General features: G+C 39.6%; 1 protein-coding gene across 1 annotated transcript in view; it reads left to right on the forward strand.

Moving 5' to 3' along the window:
- Hsd17b12 (hydroxysteroid 17-beta dehydrogenase 12) overlaps positions 1-21,163 on the forward strand; it is a 127,835-nt gene that overhangs the window by 92,436 nt on the left and 14,236 nt on the right. Inside the window, exons 5-7 of the mRNA XM_085834632.1 lie at positions 1,582-1,646; positions 2,459-2,503; positions 15,983-16,017. Coding sequence (XP_085690758.1) covers positions 1,582-1,646; positions 2,459-2,503; positions 15,983-16,017 — 145 coding nt within the window. The remainder of the gene's footprint in view (positions 1-1,581; positions 1,647-2,458; positions 2,504-15,982; positions 16,018-21,163) is intronic.

Here is a 21,163-nt window from a genome sequence, read left to right on the forward strand (position 1 = left end):
AGGCCTTACCTTTGGTTATTTGGTTTAAATTTTAACATCTTTTATAAATGTGATTGCTGAGACACTTGGTAGTGGGCAGGATAAGATCAAAATAAATCTAGACCTGCTGTTACTGCTGTTTAGATGTTTTCCCTCTTCGGGGGAGCTTGAAACCTGTGATTGGCTTTCCTGCTGAAACCATCCTCACAGAAATTTTGCAAGGAAAACCTGAAGACTCAGGGTCAAGTGACAGACTTAGTTAAATATAGAAAGGTATTCCATTCCTTCCAACTATTAATTTAGTTAGTCTATTGGACAAAGTACTCCTGTTAGGTTTATCTGGCCATAGCAAACTGACCATAGTTTTGTTATTTTCTTGTAACTGAAACTTTTTTTCCTAGTGCTTTGGTTTGGTTAAACAAATTGCTAGTAGTGTTTTATTATTGTTACTACTGATCACTTTTCCTAAGTGATAATAGAATCCTTTTCTTTCTTTCTTCCCAGATGAAGGTATATAGCAGTTTTAATGATTAGAGTTGAGGCTCTTCTGAGTTTGAATTTCAGCATGATTTCTCCTGTGGTCTTGGGCTCCTTTTAAGTTCTGTGGATTTTAGTTTCTAGGGCATAATTTAGAAATTACCTAATCGGCTTGTCATGGCAGTTAAGTGTACATTAATAGATAATGCAGTTTGTGAGTTAATTAGTTTATGTAAAGTCAGGGATGTTTTATCCATTTGGGAATGTTCCTTATTTTGTGTTTCTTTGTCTTTCTGGGTCTGGAGAAATTGCCTATAATGGAGTATTCAAATATAAACCTAATCTGTATAAGTGTATCAGTGCCAAGCTGAGGTTAAATGATTATGCGGGGAGGGTTCAAGGTAAGCTAAGATATGACCTCAGCATTCCACAGATCATTTATCGGAGATACTTGGTCTCGCCTGCCCTCCAGGCTACCCCAAGAAAGCCTTAAAGTCTGGCTCTCTAGGAGTAGACTGTCCTGACTCTGGACATTCTATTATGAATATTGATTGTTTGGATTGGGAACCTTTTTCTTCCTAGTAGATAGTAAATCCTGTGATGTGAGAATCCTTCCCTTTCCTTCATTCTAGCAGTGCATGTTTGACCTACAAGCATGTGGCAAATATTTGTCACATGACTGAGTAAACTCTTATATTAGCAGTTAACAGGCTGAGACGTAAACTGGACATGACTTATTTAGGTCACACATTTTGTGCCATGTCTATAACTAAAACCCAAGTTTCCAGTCTCCTGCTCTATATACTCTGTGTTCTTTCTACTACCACATGGAGGAGTGATTGGCAGTATCAGTAAATGACCAGTGTAGAGGAAGAACACACATTCCAGAGGGCTAGTGTGGACAGGGAAGGCGTGCGGGTGGTAAGTACTGAAAGGCTCCATGAAGGAAAAGCATTTAAACTGGAGTAATAAGGATTTCATATATAAAGATATAAAAGCCACACCTTCGCCAGGAATTATATTTTATGCGGTTATATATGTCATTTTAGTTTCAGTAGGTATATCTCAACATTTCAGTACATCATTAAAATAAATGTGCTAGCTAATTATCTTGTCTTATTTCAGTGAACAATGTGGGCATGTCATACGAGTATCCGGAATACTTTTTGGAAATTCCCGACTTGGACAACGTGAGTCTTTCTTTGTTTATTATGGTAGCATAGTGAAAGCATGGCCGTGTCAGTAAGGCTGGAAGAGTGATTCCAACTGAAGGTCAAAGTCCAGCTGTCTGCTGTTCAGAGCTGGCTCCTGTGAGGACGAACCTAATCCGAGCTAGTGTTAGTTTATTCACCCTTACATGTGAACTAGGCAGCTTCATAGGAATGCTGGAAGGACTGAAGGCAGCAATGTTTATGATGATGTCATTTAAACAGTGCCAGGGTCAATAATAGCTCTAATTTCATTTTTATTGTTTTTGTTTGATTAAGATAGCTCTATTTTAAGTATTGGGGCATCAGAAATTAGTTTAAAAACTCATAAATATGTTAATATGTAGCAGCATAGTTGATTCAAGTACCCTAGCTTTACCAAAATGAGAGCTACAGCCTTAATACATGCATAATCCTTTAATGAAAGCTAAGAAGTTACATCTCTGAAGGACCATGTCAGTTTTTTAAATCAATTGAAGCTCTTAGTTTCAGTCATTTCCACTTTCTCTATTAGTTGAGAGGAAATTCCTAAGTGTTTTATTTTGGATTTAATGTGTCTCTTCACGTTCAAATTTGACTTGCACATCTGCCTTATGTTTTTCATATTCATATTAGTTACTGCTTTCATTACAAATACAACACCGAGAAAAAGCTGACCTCTACCTCTCAACCTCAGCTCTATTGCATTTCCAATTCCTTGCAATATCTCTAGAAACTTCAGGTGTGTCACCCTAAAGTATATTTGTAACATCATTACTTTCTTAGTGAACTTAAATTATCCAACTTTTTTGCAGACCATCAAGAAACTGATAAATATTAATGTGCTTTCCGTTTGCAAGGTAAGCAGCTTCATTATAAATCTGTCATCTTTTTTGGCTCTTTCTACCTAAAAACACTGATATAGACTCTGTTGGCTCATTTCTGTCAGCTCTTATTTACCATGTGTATTTCAAATGAATATGGTCTATCATCTCCTTGTCTCCAAGAAGTAGAAAGAGCTGACCACCAAACACACTTGTCTTAGCTTACTTTCTAAGAATGTAACAAACAAGTCTCGCGTGTCTTCTTATGTACATTCAACATGGTGGGTAACAGGACTACAAAACCCAGCTCAGGTTAAAGGCTGACTGACTTGAGCCATTTGCTGCTCATGGCTGATTTGTTTCCATTTTGACATACATAGTAATTCACTGTTATATGGCAAGGCAAGATTCTAGAAGCCAACGAGAGTAATTTTTATTAGCCATACCTAATAACCAGTCAGAATAGCTTAGCATGGTGGCAGACGTCTTTTATCTCAGAACTTAGGAGGCAGAGGCAGGCAGGGCTCTGTGAGTTCTAGGCCAGCCAGGACTGCAGATTGAGACCCTGTCTCAAAAAACAAGTGAACAAAGAAACAACAACAAAAAACAAGAGCAATACAAAGGCATCTGGCTTGTTCATTATTTGCTAAACATGTGTTATATTTGTGTTACTCGTGTATAACACAAGATTACATGATGACTCTGCTGAAAGGAACAATAGCTAGATAGTAGATGCATCTAAGCTCTGCTTGAACGTGAGCTTTAGAAGTTACTGCTGAGGACAGAACAAACCATGGGGAAGGATTGCTAGAAGCTGAATCACAGAGTCAGACACTTTAAATTTGAAAATTCTTGCAGAAAGCCACTGCACTTATAATAACTCCTTTATATACGAGCTTGTTTAAGGAAATAGCTTAAGTCAGAACTCTTCAAAATAAATATAAATTAATAAGATAAATTATACACTAGATGTTTAAATAAGAACTAGATGTTTCACTTTGCGGTGGGCTCCTGGTGTTTTTCTCTATTATTGATTTTCAAGAGAAACTGTCCCTATGTCTTTCTGTTCTGAGAGAAATAAAGGATGACCCTTACATGGCCGGTTCAAGTCCAGAACCTAGTACACTGGCCTGGTTTTTTTCATGTCTGGCTTTGCTTTTCCCTGGGTAATGTAACTAACTATTTGGATGTGTTAATTCAGCGCTTACAGATAGAGAACATTGGATAGCTTGTTACTTAAAAGCCACCTCAAATGTATTATGTAATAAAATGGCAAATATTTTTGTCAAATAAATATTACACTGTATCTTCTTCCTTGTTATGAATCAAGGTGTCTGTGGTTCCCCTCCTCCCTCCCTCTCTCCCTCCTCCCTCCTCCCTCCTCCCTCTCTCTCTCTCTCTCTCTCTCTCTCTCTCTCTCTCTCTCTCCCTCTCCCTCCCTCCCTCCCTCCCTCCCTCCCTCCTTTGGCTTTGGCTTTTATATAAACTGAAGTTTAAGTGAGCTGAGGAATCACCAGTGGAGGTGTGAATAGATATAGAGCACCCACATTTGTGAAACTGATGTTTTTAATGTAGCTAATAGGAATATATTATATAATTTTAAGGTCATTTCTTTACCAGATTTATATAAATGTTCAGCCTCTAACAATATTTATCGGATTTCAGGCTAATTAAGGAACTACCATTTTCTAGCCATTTTAGTCTTGGGGTAAATTACTTTTCACTTTATTTTCATCTGTAAATTGAAGATATTTCTCTTTACCTCAGTGACTTGTTTGAATGAAACAAGGTAATCTCTATAAGATTCAGAGTTGGGAATGCAGCTCAGCAAGTAGAGTTCTTGCTTAGTAGGCATGAAGCCCTAGGTTCAATCCTTAGAACTGTGTAACGCTAGGCATGATCATGTGTGCCATAGGAAGTGGAAGAAAAGGCAAGAGGATCAGAAATTCAGGATCATGCTTGGCCAGGCTGTACTACCTGAGACCTGGGGTAGAGGGTCAGAGAGGAGAAAAGAGACACACAGAGGGAAAAGGAGTAAGGGTGGGGAGGAAGAGAGCAAGAGAGGCTCTAAAAATGTTATTATTGCTATTAAATTCAAAGTTGATAAAAATGTTTTACTAAGTACATGCAATAATGATTTTATTTTATTTTTTAGAAAATAAAGGTTTTAAATAAAGATTTATGTAAATTCTGTTGTATATCCTAAATTTCCTTTTAAAATGAACGATTTTACTGTTACTCTGATTTTTTTTTTTTTTTCCTGGTGTATCTGGCCAAAATGCTTGAAAATAATGAGTGTTAAGACAGTGAGGTGTTTCGCAATATGTTGTCCTAACTTAATGAGAAAACCTTGTTCAAGTGCTTAAAGTTTATGTTGCTGAGTTGTTAATACTAGCTAGCTGTAGGTTTGTCTCCTTCTAACTCCCATTCTTCATCAGGTCGGCTGTGTAGGGTTTTACTCTGGATCCTAGTCTTTTCTCTTACAGTCCTGCTTGCCAACACTTCATTGTTGGCCTTGCTTTAAAATGCTGGCCTCCTGTTTTCCCGCAACATGAATTTTTGGCTGGCCATCTGTAGAATACTAAACTAATAATAAAAGGCCAAGGTCCTGTCTTTAATCCTGGAGCTTGTCCTGCTCCATGGCCACAGACCATGTCCTTCTCACAGCCTCTTAGCACAGATCAGCATGTGATCCATCTCATCCTTGCTTAAAGACCAAATAGTGCTGGTGTGTGTGCATCATGGATAAGATAGCACAAACCCCACAGCTCTGCGAAGTAGCTAGCCCATTCTTAAAGTGATGGAAAACACTAGAGGTCATTATGCACATCTGTTAATCCCAGGTCTTGGAAGACTGAGGCAGAAGAATCAGGAGTTTGAGGCCAGCTTGAGCTACATACTGAGCCCCTGTCTCAAAAAAAGAGTGGAGAGGAGGGTGTGTGTGTGTGCATAAGAATGAGATACTGTTCCTAATATCTTAGTGTATCATACAGCTTATCTCCCCCTCTTCATTCTTCCTCCTCCCCTTTCTCTCTTTGAATTGGTGTTTATAAACTGGTTCCTATTAGCTGGCTTCATAGACATATATGCTCATTTTTTAAATGCTTTGAGACATACCAAAGGGACATATCACCAGTAGAATATTTGAATGTATGCTTAAAAGTTATACAGGCCTTTGGTAGGCCAAATCCTATTTTAAAAGCACTAAGGGATTTTACTCTTTAAAATACTTCTTCAGTAAGTTGAATAAGCATCCTTTAGTCAGTCTTAAGCATGGATCTAAATTTACTTGTATCATTGTAATGTAAACTTTGAATGGAAAAGCAATTCAGAATTTCTGGTTCATGATGTCATCAGCCCTTAGAGCATGGTGCACAATTGGTTTGGTTTGATGTACTGTGGGTAGGATCAATAACATAACCTCTGAGGCACCATGCAGATGTGAAAATGGTTTAGAGCAGTGAGAGTGGTCGATGAACTGTGGTAAACCAATGGGCAGAAGATGCCGTGAGGTCAGGGTTGTACAGGAACTTGAGTATTCAGCATATAGAGAATGGTAGAAAGCCTGCAGAACCTGGTATGTATGTGAGACAGTACTAGAGGAAGAACGACATGGCAGTCGGTATTCTGTAGCATGTGTGTCCTGTAGCATTCTATACATGTAGCTTATGTCTACTGAGGAGGGGCATTCCCCTAGGTGAAGCTTTATGTGTGATACTCCTGAGTTTAAGCTTTTCTGATGTGATTTGTCCCAGACAGTATTTTGATGACTTGTACCTATCATTCTTTAACTGATTGCATTTTGTTGCCAAACCCAGTGATTGCTGGGAACCTTGGGGTAATAAAGGGAGATGGAAGCTGGTCTGGCTACAGGCCCTTAGGTTTTATGGTGGTTGGGCATCAGGGGAACTGAGACACAGGTGTCTAACCTGAAGTTCCAGTAAATGTATTAAGATTTTATAAGAAGGGGAGCAGTCTCTCTTTACCCTTAGGTTTACCTGATGTATGTCTTCACCAAATGACATGCTGGAGAGTCAGGAGTGTACCAGGAGATGGTGGTGAGATCAGCCTGCCCTGTGAGATAGGGTCATGCTCAAAATTAAAGGTAGAGCCCCAGCATCTTGGTGACAGGCCATGTGCTTCTTCCCTGTGTGAGCAGGCCAGGTGTTTGTAAAAGGCATGAAAGCCCCACATTATAATAGTAAAATAATCCTGAACGCAAAGGGATTTCAGGTTATCACAGATAAACACAGATAAAGAGATGATCCAGGAGAATATTAGGGAAGAAATATTAATCAGAGCAGTTGTGTCCTCAGACTCTGGGTTTTTTAATGTAAACAGGTTTCTCAAGGTACTCAACAATCTGGTTCTAGCTGAATAGTTCACTTTCAAAAGATTTATTGGGGGGTGTGTGTGTATGTATGTATGTATGTATGTGTCCCTGCACATGTACCTTATGAGTGTATGTGTACCTTATGAGTGCAATAATCAACAGAGGCTGGAAGAGGGTATCAGATTCCCTGGCACTGAAATTATGGATGGTTGTAAGCAACCAACCACGTGAATGCTAGGAACTAGACCTACATCTTCTGCAAGAGTAGTAAGTGGTCTTATTCACTGAGAGCCTCTCCAGTCCTGGTTGCTTCACTTTTGAATCTTGTCCAGTGGTTTGGGCTTTTTTTTTTTTTTCCATGTGCCAAAATTCATGCATGACTGGAAATCTTGTCTTATTAGAGCAAAGGTCTGTCCCTTCTAGAGTAGATCAGGCTTGGAATCCTGTGGGCCCATGGCATACTACATGGCTTCTCTTCACTTTGCAGTTCTTAGTGTTGAGCTGTCTACACAGTGTGGGCATCATGAATGTTGACACTTGTCCTCTGCCTTATCCCAAGTGCACAGCTGATGGCTTTTCTACAAACAGATGAATGCATTTTAAAAATTAAAACTTGTCGTTCTTTAAAATTACAGTGATTCTAAGTGTGGCCCTACAATGGTAAATGTGGATTAGTTGAAGTAAATTGGGAGAATTCCTTGGGTCAGAAGTTACAGATCTGTGGCTGGATAAGGACTACCAGCTTGTGTTGGTCAATTCTGTTTTAAAAGATGAAAGTTTCACATTCAGATTTATAGCTTCTCTTGGAAAAAATCTGAAAATCATGTGATACAGACCTAAGGAACTGAAAAGCAACTGAGTATGTGAACCCGGGCTCTCTAGCCCCTGCTGCTCTCTGCTGTTTGAGCAGTGCTTCTAGGTATCTGAGTGTGAGTTTCTCGCCAGGTGATTCCAAGTCTTTGGTCTACTCAAACTTAGTGAGCTTGAAAGATTGGATTGGTTTGGACCAAGTCAACCTCCTGTGTCTTAGTCCATTTGCAGCTAATGTGACAAAAATACCTCGGACTGTCGGATATAAAGAACCAACAAGCATCTCTCACAGTGTGGGCGGATGAAGAGTTCAGGATCAAGGTGCTAGGGGGAAAGTCAGTCTGAAGAGGGGCTGTTCTCATAGCTGGTCCCTGGTACCTGCAGTGTGTTTCTGCACATGGTGAAGGGGAAATGAACAGCTTTATCAGATCCATGTCCTTGTGGGGTAATTAACCATCTCCCAAAGTCTCCACCTTTAGTGTGCTATTGGGATTTCCACTTATGAGCTTTGTGGGGCACAAGCATTCAGATCATCTCCCATTCCTGCTATTCTCTGAAATCCACATAGAACCTGAGAGAGAGCTCTCTCTCTTTTAGATGAGTGCTGTCAAAACAATATTGCTTGATCTGCCTGCTGCCCTCAAAGCACTTATTACATACTTTTGAAAAGCCAAGTTTTCTCCTTCTGTGTCACCGTGCCTTCATTGTAGGTGGTTAGCAAAAGTGCCTAATGCTGTGCCTTGCTCACGATGTGAATGCTTGGTTGAATAGTCAACGGGTGGAAAGTACCAAAGCATTCATTTTCTCTTTCTTGCATGGATATGCCTCTGGCAGATGACACGGTACCAGCAGGGGGAGCCTCCTGTTAGCTTGGAAATCTACAGGGAGAGTTTTGTTCCTCAGTTTAATTGTATTTAATTTAGGAACTTGCTAGAAAAGTATCCTCATATTCTGCTTCCACAATTTAAGTTAACTTCAGGAAACTAAGAAATCCCAAGTAGGATGTGTCCTTCAACACCGATTCGCCCATCTACTGCTTTTCTGGGTGAGGATATTCGAAGTTAATATTTAGTCAGTTCATTTTGAAACTAGGACTACCAGCACATGTTGTCATCTGCCACTAAAGTTTTTCAAGTATGCAGTACATTCAGCCCTTAGGGATGGCAATAGCAGGCTGCCTCTGACCCAGCAGAAGCAAACTTTCCAAACATGGGGCAGCACTTCTTCCACGCCTTCTTCTGAAAATAAAGACACCCTTGTAGATTGGGTTTGGGGTTCTCTTTAGCTCATAGTGAACCTAGTTTATAGGAAAATGTCTTTTATATGTGTGAAAGCATGACAGGGACTTGAACTTTCTCTTTTCAACATCTGTCACTTTTAAGAAATTGTCACTTTGTTTTAGGGGGAAAAGATAATAGAAGCACTTAAAATACTCAAACATTGTACCATGGAAACACCGGATGATACTCTGTTCGTTCCTCTTAATAGTCTTTGTTTGGAATGTATAAATTAGGGGCTTAGGTTTGGCATCATTAATTTCTGTGTTTTGGAAAGTTTTTTTCTTTTCATTATATTGTTTTAATATGGATCATAGAATGTATTGGACAAGGAAAAGCTTTATTTGTGGCCTGGGGCAACATTCCAATTTAAAAGAACTCTTGAACTTCCTCAACAACTTAAGCACCATGAAAAGGCAAAGTCAAATAACATTGTAAGATCTCAGAGTGCTCTCAAAACTATGTCTAATTAAGTTTTCCACCCTTGTGCAATAAATAGTTAGCTATACAGGTGAGATTCTAAGAACTTCTAATTAAGCTATGTTCTCACTTCCTCACCTCCTTGCAGCTCAAATTATACTGTTTGCCAAAGGAAGTGTGTGCTGTGTCATTCTGGTGTGGCTTCCAGTAGTTTCTCAAAAGATGGGGGAGAGGCCATTTTAGAACATTATTGTTACTTCTTTTCACGTCTATACTATGATTGATTTTAAGATGTCTTTATTTCAGTTGAACACTTCGTGTTTCAGATTTTGTAAGAAACTGTTTCCTTCTAAACTGTATTGGCTCCACTTCTCAGTTGCCTAAATCTAGACTTGATTGATTTCAGTATGTTTCTTTGAGGTCTGAATTAGGGCAAAGGTGAACCTATTGGCCATGGGAGATATTCTGACATTGCTCATGAAAAACCTGGTTTCTGGAAGCTGAGCCTAGATTCTGGGGTGGCTTGTTCTGTTTACTTCCCTAGTCACAAATAGTAGTGACACAGATCTTATTGAATCAAGTATCTTAAGTTTGACTGATTCATTATTTTCTTGAGATAGGTCCTTGTTATATAGTTTGGGCTGGCATGGAACCTGGTGTGGACCAGGCTAACTTCGAACTCATAATCCTCCTAACTCCTAACTGAGTACTGTGACTAAAGGAATGCAGAGCCTTGTCTGGCTCTCTTCACTAGAGCCTTAGAGCATTATAGCAGTGTTGGAACAGATGACCAAGTACCAGAAGTTATGTGATAAAGAAACGTGTAGATATCAATTTTCATACCAAAGAGTAGAAACACCTAGCTAGGCCCCTGGGTTCCTTCTGTCATCGGTGACTGCCACTGCAGAAGTAAAGGAGAGGTACTCAGAGTAGGCTTTGACAGTTTTGTTTCTGTTCCTGGTTTTGTGTTTTTGTTTTTGTTTTTTAAAGAAATAAGTTTGTGAGGGCTTTGCTAATTATAAAAGCATTGCAAGATTGTTGCCAAAGATATTTGAAAACTATATAAGCACTAAGAAGAAAATAAATTCTGTGTAATCCTGGCAACAGATGGCTACATTTTAATACATTTTTCAAGTATATTCTAGGCCAGGCAGTCTATTTTTGAGTTATGTATCTCAACTAAATGATTTAATAATACTGTGATTTTGTATGAGGTAAATGAACTTCATATTTTTTTCTAACTAGAATATACATATCTGAACCAGTAAATCTTTACCTGAAAATGGGTATGTGGTTTCCTCCGAGGAATTCTGATTTCAGCTGTTATGAAGCCATTCATGTGTCTGTGTACATTTGTGTACTGTAGGTCAGCTTGCCTATGAAGCGTTACTAGAGCTACATGTGAGATAACAACGTAGATTAACTTTTTAGACTTTAAAGTGTCTTCATTTTTTGTGGTGTGGATTAATGAAAACATTACTAAAAAAAAAAAAACAAAACTCGTTTTTTGCTGCAAACTTTGAAATTCTCATTATGATAAAAGTTCTGTTGTGGTGGCTTTGACCTGCGTGGGGGAAAACTGTCTTAGTTACTTTTCTGTTGCTACGATAAGACACCATGACTAAGATAGTATTAGGGCCTATGGTTCCAGAGGAGTAAGAATCCATTATGGTGGGAAAATGTGGCTTATAGCTGCAGGCCTAGGGCTGGAGCAGTGAAGTCTTAGCCTAAGAGTTTACATCTTGAACCACACCCAGAGCAAACTGGAAATGACGGGAGTATTTAAGCCCTGAAAGCTGCGTACAGTGTGCTACTTCCTCCAACAAGGCCATCCCTCCTAAACCTCAAACAACAGCACCACCTGGGAAGCAGTTATTCAGTGCAGGAGCCTATGGGGGACATTCTCCTTCAAGCCAGCACAAAAAGGAGTAAAAGTTGCTTGCTGAGCACTTGTGGAGGCTGTCTGTCTCAGGTGAGAGGAAACAAGCTTAGAGCTCGTTTATTGCTACTACCTACCTAATATTCTTAACCACCAACCTCACAGTTGTAATAATATCATTTTAGGAAATATGTAACTTCCTGGCATAGTAATTATCACATGCCCGTGGCCTAAAATTAGCATATGATTTAGCTCCAGAAACACCATCTGAGCTGTGAGATGCAGTGCAGATGCACAGTGAAATTTCATGGCAGTACTCGATATCTGAGTATAAATACCCAGATATCAAGAGCCTAATCAATAAATACACAGTGAAATGGGATTAACAACTTAGTTTAAATGTCCTATGTAAGTGTGATGCTAAAGAGAATTTAATGTCAACACAGGGAAATCTGTCTACTTATATGTTGAATATTTTAAAATGATGTGTAAACACATGCCCAAATACAGATGGCCTGGAGTTGGATTTAAGACTTAGAATTTGATTATCAGGAAAGGTATTAATGAAAACCTTAGTTGTTTGTATAAAAACATGAAGAGTTCAACTTAACTTCCTGTGGCTTTTCAGTGTTTTTCCTGGTTAACTTTTTAATTTTTTTAAATGAACTTCCACTTCCTGGCACCCAGAAGTAAATATGAGAATAGTGAGCCTTCAGAAGGACCATCAATCACTTTTACCTGTAAAGGTTGTGTCTTTGCTGGTGCGCTGTCTGGTCGTTAGGTAGTCAATATGTACTTTTGGCTCTTTAACAACGAGATACCCAAAGCATTATTATTCTTTTGCCTTGAGTTTCTCAAACCTTTCATTTTAATTTATATTTAGAAAGAATATATTTGGTTATGTCAGTACATATAAATTCATCAGAAAGGCATTTAAGGCCGGACGTGGTGGCGCATGCCTTTAATCCCAGCACTCGGGAGGCAGAGGCAGGCAGATTTCTGAGTTCGAGGCCAGCCTGGTCTACAGAGTGAGTTCCAGGACAGCCAGGGCTACACAGAAAAACCCTGTCTCGAAAAACCAAAAAAAAAAAAAAAAAAAGGCATTTAAGTCTTAACATGTTACTGATAAAATTTTTAAGTATGATTAAGTATCATGTGAAGTTTCACAATGTCTAAACATTTTCTGGATAATTTTTCACCCAGAGCAGAAACATGGTGTGGCATAAAGGAAAATATAAGCTTCTGGTTTATATTTCCCCAGTATTCCAACCAAAAGTTAAATTGTGGTTGTACTCGCTTGAATTCTCCAGGTCAAATTGGTACCTACACATCTCGTTCATTCTCCTCTTTGTGTAGGAAAGCTACTACAAGTGCTAACCAGCTGCTCTTCTCAGCTCCTCCACTGAGCTACTCTTCCATTAACAGGTCTTACTTCCTTAATACAGATGGATACGCATGTAAGGGCACACACATGCATGCATGTATGCACACACGAGTAAGCACACTTTTAAAGTTCATCTTCATTTTCCTCACTTCTGTTTCTGGTGAACTCGGGGCTTTGGGAAACTGAGTAATAATAACTTCTATGAAAATGTTTGGAGACAATTTCCTAATATTTTAGCTAAGCATTATGGTCCCCTGGTGAAATATGCAAATAGAGCCCCTTTCAGATACGGTTGCTTGCTGCGTAGCTTGGTTAGTCAGAGTGTAATGCTCATAAATACAGACCCTTTACAGTGAAATATTCCACAGTATGCCTTGTGAATGACTGACCCTGATGTCTTCTACAGATGCAGGTTTCATGATGCATCTACCCAGTTGTACATATTTTTCTTACATCTCTTTATTTTTTTAATCCATCAGACAAAGAAGTCTAGTAATTCAATAGAAAATATTTATTCCTTCATGGTTTGCTTTTTTGCATTCTGTTCCTTCTGGCATTTATTTGCTGCCAAGTGATCTCCTGTTTATGCTTTTATAACTTAACCAAAACAGTCTATGAAGCTCTGCCTGGCTTCTAGCTCTAAGTGCTCCTTTCCCTAAGCACTAGTGCCCCCTGTCTGCTCATAGAAGCATCTCATTATGGGTCCTGTGTTCTTCCCTCCCAACCTAGTGGCTGCAGATAAAACAGAAGGATAGCTCCTTACTCAAAGCTGTTACTTCCAGTTCTCACTTGATATGCAGAAAGTATTTTTATGCCTTCTTACCTCCTGAGTTTGGTAAACTATGATTTCAGTTCCTTGATTACTAACCACATATTATATAGAGAGGTCTCTTAAAGCATTATGAATTTGTAAAATTCTCCTGCTTTGAGTGTTCAGGTTTTGTTTCTTTGCTTGTTTGGGGGTAAATATAAAGAGTTTTAATCATCATTACAGCCTAATCTTAGAGCTATTACAGTACCCCAAGAAGATCCCAAATGAAACATTTTAAAATAATGAAAGAATTATCCAAAAACTTATGTATGGTTAGTTAAAATGGATGACCTCAAAATTTATTGCTGTTCTTGGCTCAAAATTGTGGGACATACCGTGCTTAAGGGTAGCATTGAGGACTCAGTGGTGCTACATCCTAAAAGGATAGTGGGAACACTAGTGTCCCTTTAGAAGTCTCTGATGTCCCATATGTGGGATCACACACACACACACACACACACCTACCTTCATTCCAAGTTAAGAAAGTAATAACATACAATGTAGATATTCATTTAACATACTGACTTCAGAGAAAAAGAACCTAGCTCAGAGTCCCACCGCCATAGGAAGGCCTGAAACTAGAACTGTGGTGAGTACATCCAACAGTGGCCTTACATCACTGGGTATGAATTAAACAGTTGCTATTTGCCTCTGGAAAGACAAAGCTTGGGAAATAAATTAGCAAAGTTGAAATTAGTATTTAATTTGAAGAGGAGAGAGAGGTAACTGTTGGAAAGATAAACTGTGACATTACCTTTACTTTGACTTGGTTTCATCACATGGAATTTGAAGCCCAGAACTGTAAACTATTTAACCTATTGCTTGTGGAATTCTCTTTTTGGGGAGAAGAGTTATAAAATGTTAACATGGATCAGTCTTTATCAGCATAAATGGTTAATCTTACTAGTTAGAATTTTTAGTTAAAAGGTTGGGCAGTGGCCTATACCTGCTTAATATTGGCAAAAACCCCTCAAGGTTCATGCCCAACACTGCAAAACAAACAAAAAGAATATTGATTATATCCTATAACAGAGATACAATCACAAGTTAAAGTCAAAATGGGTCAGTTAGTCAGGGTGCTGAGTGGAGCAGGGCTGAGTGTACTACACAGTGACTCCTTTATCAGTAAGTATCATCCCCTTATCACTACTGTCATCCTACAGTGTATCACATTCCCCTTGGGGTCAAATAAAGGCTCCTTCTCTCTACTACATTCTGCCTACAAAGCAGAGGGAAAGAGAATGGAAAAAACAAGCTGTTTTCCTCTTCTCAAGTCCACAACCAAGACATTGCATGTCCTACTTCTTATAAACTAGATAGTTGTAGGCCATGTGCAGTTGTCAGAGAAATTGTAATACTTTTTTTTTTTTTATGGGAGGTACCAAGAATTGGAAAGAGGTTCTGTGCTCTGAACCTTCATCTACAAGGAAAGAGCAAATACTGCAGGACAGCTGGCTGCCTGCTTCGTCACCCTATGAGGATGAGTTATGTAAAAATACAGATGTGTGTAAAGAGGAGGGATGCGATGTGGGAAGCTTCACCCTATACTTGCTCTTAGGGTTTCTCCTTTTTATCTGGGCCAGAAGATTTGGTCGCATCTTTACTTCTGCTGAAGTGCTTCCCCTAAACTCGGAGGATATTCCTTTACTTTGAAATTGGTGATGTGTCAGCCCACACTGTTTTACTGATACAGTGACAACTTACACACACTCACTGACAAGTGCATGCACCATCTTGGACTCAGGAGTCCACATAGCACACTTTGCTGCAGAAAGTCTTCATGATCTTTTGCTTCTGAATATTTCCATCAAAAACAATCTTTTATCAAAATGCTGTCATTTTAATTGGTGGTTGATATTATTCAAGATAAAAGGCTTAGAATGTCTACACTTAGCAAGCATTTCAACTTCTTGTGTTGTTTAGAGAGCCGAAACAAGCTGAACCAAGACTTGTTTAACTGAGGTCATCTTGACAAAGATTGCACTTCTAACTTGCCTTGAAGAATAGTAGCCCCCAAAAGAGTTTCGTGGTCACCTCTGTCGACATTGCGTGCCTTTGGCCGGTGATTATGAAGTTGCTAAATTCCACACATCACCTTTCATGGTTGGTCACTAGAGGCCACAGATGGTTTCAGTGTGTTTTGCTCATAACTGTGGACCTCAGAAGAAATGAAAGCACTTGGTATTTACTCACATCTCACCAACTGGCATTCTCTTCCCCCAAAGCCTTCAGAAAAGATGACTTGAGTCCTTAAGAAGAGAACACTTAAGTCAGCTTGGTAGGCGGGATGCTGTTACGGGTGATAACATTCCGACTTTTCTGGGAAGGACTGAAGAGATGTCCACTTCCCATAGAGCCCTAGTTATTTGAAGGTGCTCATGCCAGACTTACTTTTCAGGCAAGGCTAATCTTAGCCACGTTCACTTTGCCACTGCATTCTCCTTTAGTACTCCTAACACGGTATAAGTATAAGATAAGCCTCTCTCTATAGAATGGTGGCTGGCTTCGTGAGTTCCTTTTCTTTGGCATGTGTGGGTGTCGTTCACTCTTTTGTGGCTTGTGTCCTCAGCCATCACTAATGTTTTGTTTTCTCTTTTGCAGGTGACACGCTTGGTGCTGCCTGGCATGGTAGAAAGGTGAGTCACACGCTCACACACAAACACTGTGCTTGCAGAGCTCATTATTATTTATAGGGAGAATCCTTTCTTTGAGAATTTCATTAAAGTGACTAATGAGCCTAACTCTCTGTCTTAGCACCAGGCGAGTCACACAGTGGAGCATGAGTCATTGGTGGCAGAGGCCTTTTCCACTAGACTTTTTTATTTCCCTCTCTAGGGTTGTGGTGGTTCCTTTAGATCAGGATTAAAAAGCCAGCCTGAGTCACCATCACTAACTCAATTGCCTGCTATTCTGAGGGGGTGGATAGAGTTCCTGGGATATTCCTAGGAATGCCTCCTTAAAGCTGTAGCTACTTAGAGCCTAAATCGGTAGAATGTCCTGAAACTATATACCTTCCTCTGGTTTTCTCATTCTTGCTGGGGGAATGGATACATGAGGGACTAATCATGATGTGAAGTGACCAAATGTCAAACTAACTCTAGGAGGAAAGGGCCAGTTGGAATTGGGTGCAGTATGTCTTCATTTTATTGAGAAATTTGTGGTTACGTTTCTACATGTGAGACAGCACTGAGTGTAAAATATAACTAGACTCTGTTTCCTTCTCCGAAGAATCTAGATATTGCTTAGGCCTTCAAAGAAAACCTGCCAAAGAGAGTTGGGTTTGAATGTTGGACCAATTTGTTATTTTAATTTCAAGCTCCATCAAAGCTTTGATAGGGGAGGAATCAAATATCCACTTCTGTTATCAGACCAGGAAGGAATGCAGTTTATGTATACTGACTCCACCTATATGTTCTGCTTCATTCTATCATGTGGAATGTGAGGGAATGGGGCTCAGAAGTCCATTTTTTTGATCATGTACAATAATTGAGAAACTTTTTCAGCAAAATTAGTTGTAGTTGTATTTTACATGTACTGATTTGTATATTCTAATTGCCTTCTTTTAGTAAAGTTTCCCTTTAAAGCCTTCAAGTGGAGTATTGACTGGGGCAGGGGTATGCGCCAATGATAGGACATGAACTTGGCAGTGGGAAAGCCAGTGGTCATGCCAGAACTCTAGAACCAGGACAGAGTAGAGTCCAATAAGGATGATATTTGGGTCACTGTCTTAATCTGAGTTTTGACATCAGCAAATGGTGTTATAAAGAAATCTTTTGACTTGGGGTAGGTGCTCAGTATTACATCATTTGCCTAGCAAGCCATGTGTTCCATCTCCACCAATTAAACAAAACAAGGACATCAAAATTGTAAGCCATAGAAGTATTATGAAAGAATTTTTTTTTAAGTTTGTTGGTGAAAACTATGTAAAAGGAAATGATGGCAATGAAGTCATTTCCAGGAGCAAAAAGTATTGGATTCATAGAATGCTCGGCCCAGTGCACTCGGTTAGTTGAAAGTAGCCCCATCCCCCCACCCCACCCTTACCCCTTACCCCTTTAGCTTAGTGAGAGGAGATGCTGTGAAGTGCATGGTGCAGAGGTAGAGCTAGAGACCTATGGCTAGACCCAGCAGCACCACCCAGTCAGAGCTGACACTGGATATGAAGGAATAGTGTGAAGGGGAATTCATGCTTATCCAGCAGAACCCAGCTTGGAGAATCCACATGAGTTCAATCCTTGTGGTTCAAGAAATTAAGTTGGGTTGAGAAATGACCTGGTAGAAAGCTGTGGAAAGCTGGAGTCATAGAAAAATAGGGGTTGGGAGGAGGCTTACTAAGGACTAGTTAGACATGTATGTAGAGTTTATTAATTAGTACTTTGTGTTAGCATGGACATCTATGTCCAATGGAGCTTTAGGAGTTATTAGGTATATTAGTCAAGGTGTGCTAACTACACTAATAGATTAATCCCTACCTACATGGCTTATCAGGTTAAAGATTTATTTTCCCCTTATTTCTCCACCTTGTCCTTGAGGAATCTCAGGCTCCTTCCATCTATGGGCTCTGGCATAAATCTTTAAGGTCTTATCTTAAGAAAGAGTTTTTCACCCAGCTAACAGGTAAAGGAAGAGAATCAGAATGATGTTAGGGGAGGTTTCATGGGTCAGCTCTGGAAGGAGTGTATATCACATTCTGCTGTCCAGAACTCCACCTGTAATAAGCTGCAACTTACTGCAAAGGAGAGCAGCAGTGTTAGTTGTTTGCCAGAAGGAAGGACAAGCTCCAGGTGAACAGATGTCCAGAAGTGGTCTCCCTTATACCTGTAAGTGGCTTCACTCTAGCCACTCTCGACCCCTCCCCACGGTGACCTATTTCTATGCTTGTTTCCATAGGATTGGTATTCTCATTGAGTAACAGCAGTGTCCTTTAGAAAGAGCCTTTGTTATTGGTTTCTTCTCCCTCCTCCCTTTCAGTGGTTCTGTCATTGATGTATGAGATTTTTCCAAACATTCTAGAACTATAGCCAACTGACTATCACTAAACAAATACCAATAATCAGACTAAGGTATTATCACCGTACATATAGAAAATGCATAATTACATTATCGGGAAACTTGCTCTCTCTACTTCTCTGGAATTATAAACATTGTGTACAGCTGGAGCCAGGAGGTGGTTGCCATAACAACCATGGAAAGGCTAAAAATAGCCTCTTTCATATTGTACTGCTTAAGGTGGAATTATGACATGTTATGGTGTTGTAGGGCAGGTAATTCTTTCTTGTGCTAAATGTTTGCAAACTTTATTCAACAAAGCAATATTTGTATAGTGTGAGAATTTGATTGCTGGTTTTAATTGTATGCCTGACCCCGTATTCCATGATTCCTTCTCTGACATTGAACACTGTTTTGATAGTTTCTCTGTGTTCTTAGGAGTCAATTAGAGAACTGTCTACACCAATTTCCGTTTTCCATCTAAGCCTAGAAAACTCTCTAATGACCCTGCAAGAGTGCACTTCAGTCGTCTCTCATGTGTAGTGGAAATGTAAAGAACTAGGATGGAGTCTGTATGTCACAGCCCTGTCTGGTTTAGCACTCTGCACTGACTGACCTCTGGCTCCTCTCCCTTCTCTCCTCTGCTGCATGCAGGGTGGGGCGATGCTAAGGTTTCCTGAGTCAGGCCAGAATCAGTGACTTCTTTCAAAAGACACTGTTATTCCCCCAAGGCAACAGTATTTTTATAGAGGTGAGGACAGGGATGCTACAAGAGCCCTGCCCTGCAGAATAGTGAGGCATTTGCAGAGCAAAAACTTGGCAATTTTAAAAAATCCAAGTGACAATTAAAGGGAGTCTCATGGGGAGTTGTCCAAATCTAAGGGAGTCCTAGAGAGCATAGCTGTAAGGAAACTGTAAATGAAAGCTGCTGGGTTTCACAGGGCTGAACCAGCCTATGGATTGGCTCTGGGAAGACAAATAAAGGACGTGACTAGAGGTGAAGAGGCGTGTCCTGAAGTGGAGCTGATCATTCTCCTTTGTTTCTGCAGCATTTTAGTTCTGGTAGATCCTCAATAATCTGTCCCTCCAAGTCACCATCCCGTGATGGCTAGCAAGTAAGCAGTGAGATCAGCTGCGGATACAGAAAATGTTGCTTTGTTTGTTGATCTGATGTTGTCACAACAAACTAGGAAATGTGCTGAAGTCTGAGCAACATGGGTCTTCAATAACGGAACTTCAGCAGAAATTCTTAATATGCTCTCATTGTTCCCAAGCCTCCAGAAAATGAGAGGTTAACCAGCTTGGCTTATGTTTGTCTCTGTGTGCAATTAAGCATAGCCTATTCTGCCCTTCTGCTTGATATAACAGAGTTGTCATGAGCCTGGCTGTGCCATGGAAACTGTTTGACGTCACTAATTCTGCTTAGATGGAGGATTACAGCTAGACAAAGTAGTTGATTGTAAAGATGAGTCCTTTGTGGCCCCAGGTCCAAATGTTCACCCTATTTCCACTTAAGGAGATACATTATAGGGATTATTTCAGGTCATGCTAGTGTTCAATTTGGGATACAGACAAAATAGAGTATTTTTTCCTTAGAGAAGATTGGTCTGAATGCTATTACAGGAGGGGTCATGGAAAGGTCTTTGATAGACACATATGTGTGTTCTCCACAGTGGGACAGATTGGTAGGTGGGGCATTTTCTCTGTTGCCAGTTAGATACGGTTAAAAGTGTTCTCATTTTACATAGCACTTTGACAGTCTTAAATTTTATGTTTTGGTATATTTTGAAATATAAATACTTTGTTTTTTATAAAGTACTTAAAATTGTTGACTTAGCTCTATCTACTTGTAATTTCTTCTCTCTTCTTTTTCTTCTTCTTTTGACTTCTTACTTATTTTTAATTTATACGAAAGGATATGCTTCCTGTATGTAAGCCTGTACACCTCATGTACCCTGAAAAGGCATTGATTCTTTAGGACTGGAGTTACAGATAGCTGTGAGCTGTCATGTGGTCTCTGTCAGAACAACCAGTATGCAATTTCTCTGGCTTCTAGAAATTTTCAGTCAAGAATAGAATATTTGAGAAATAAAGATCTTTGTTACCTCAGAAGTAAATGAATAAAAGAACGACTGCATCATTGTGATGTGTTGGATTGTTGATATTATTTTATAAAATGAGAAAAGAGTTTTCATTATCTGTAAGTGACTTTTCCTCTGAAGTCATAGCACTAAACTTTAGCCTTTACCGTCAACTTTATATTTCATTTGTGAATAGCAGAAAGAAAACTGTGACTTTTGTTCAAGGGCATATGCAGCCACTCCAGTTATTAGGATTGTAGTGGAACAGAGTATGGCTCTAAGCAGTGGTGGCAGGCTGCAGCATCTCCTGCATCTACCTTAGACAGGCTCTCTCTGTTCTTACACTTGACAGTAGAGCAGCTCCTGGCTAAAGGTTAATGTGGAGTGATTGTGAGGTTGGACTTGCTCCTCAGGAAGCTTGCTTTGTCAGAGTAGCCACAACCCTGTGCATCCACCTCATTGGGTGTTCTAATGGGCTGTTAGGTGCCCTAAAGGCTATGTGTTGTAATAAAAACAGATTTTCTTGTACTTTGCAGACTTGTTAGCTTATTTTACATGCTGTAAACTACACACCTGTCTAAATTGTGCAGTTCAGTCATTTTCAACATATGTAGAGCTAGACAGCTGTCAGTACAGTTTAATTGGGGAATATTTTCAGCATTCTAAAATGATAATTTTTGATGTGGTTTTTATTCAGTTTTTACTAAAGGAA

This window comes from Mus caroli, unplaced genomic scaffold (assembly GCF_978045245.1).
Source record: "Mus caroli unplaced genomic scaffold, Mus_caroli_1 scaffold_2, whole genome shotgun sequence".
Lineage (NCBI taxonomy): Eukaryota > Metazoa > Chordata > Mammalia > Rodentia > Muridae > Mus > Mus caroli.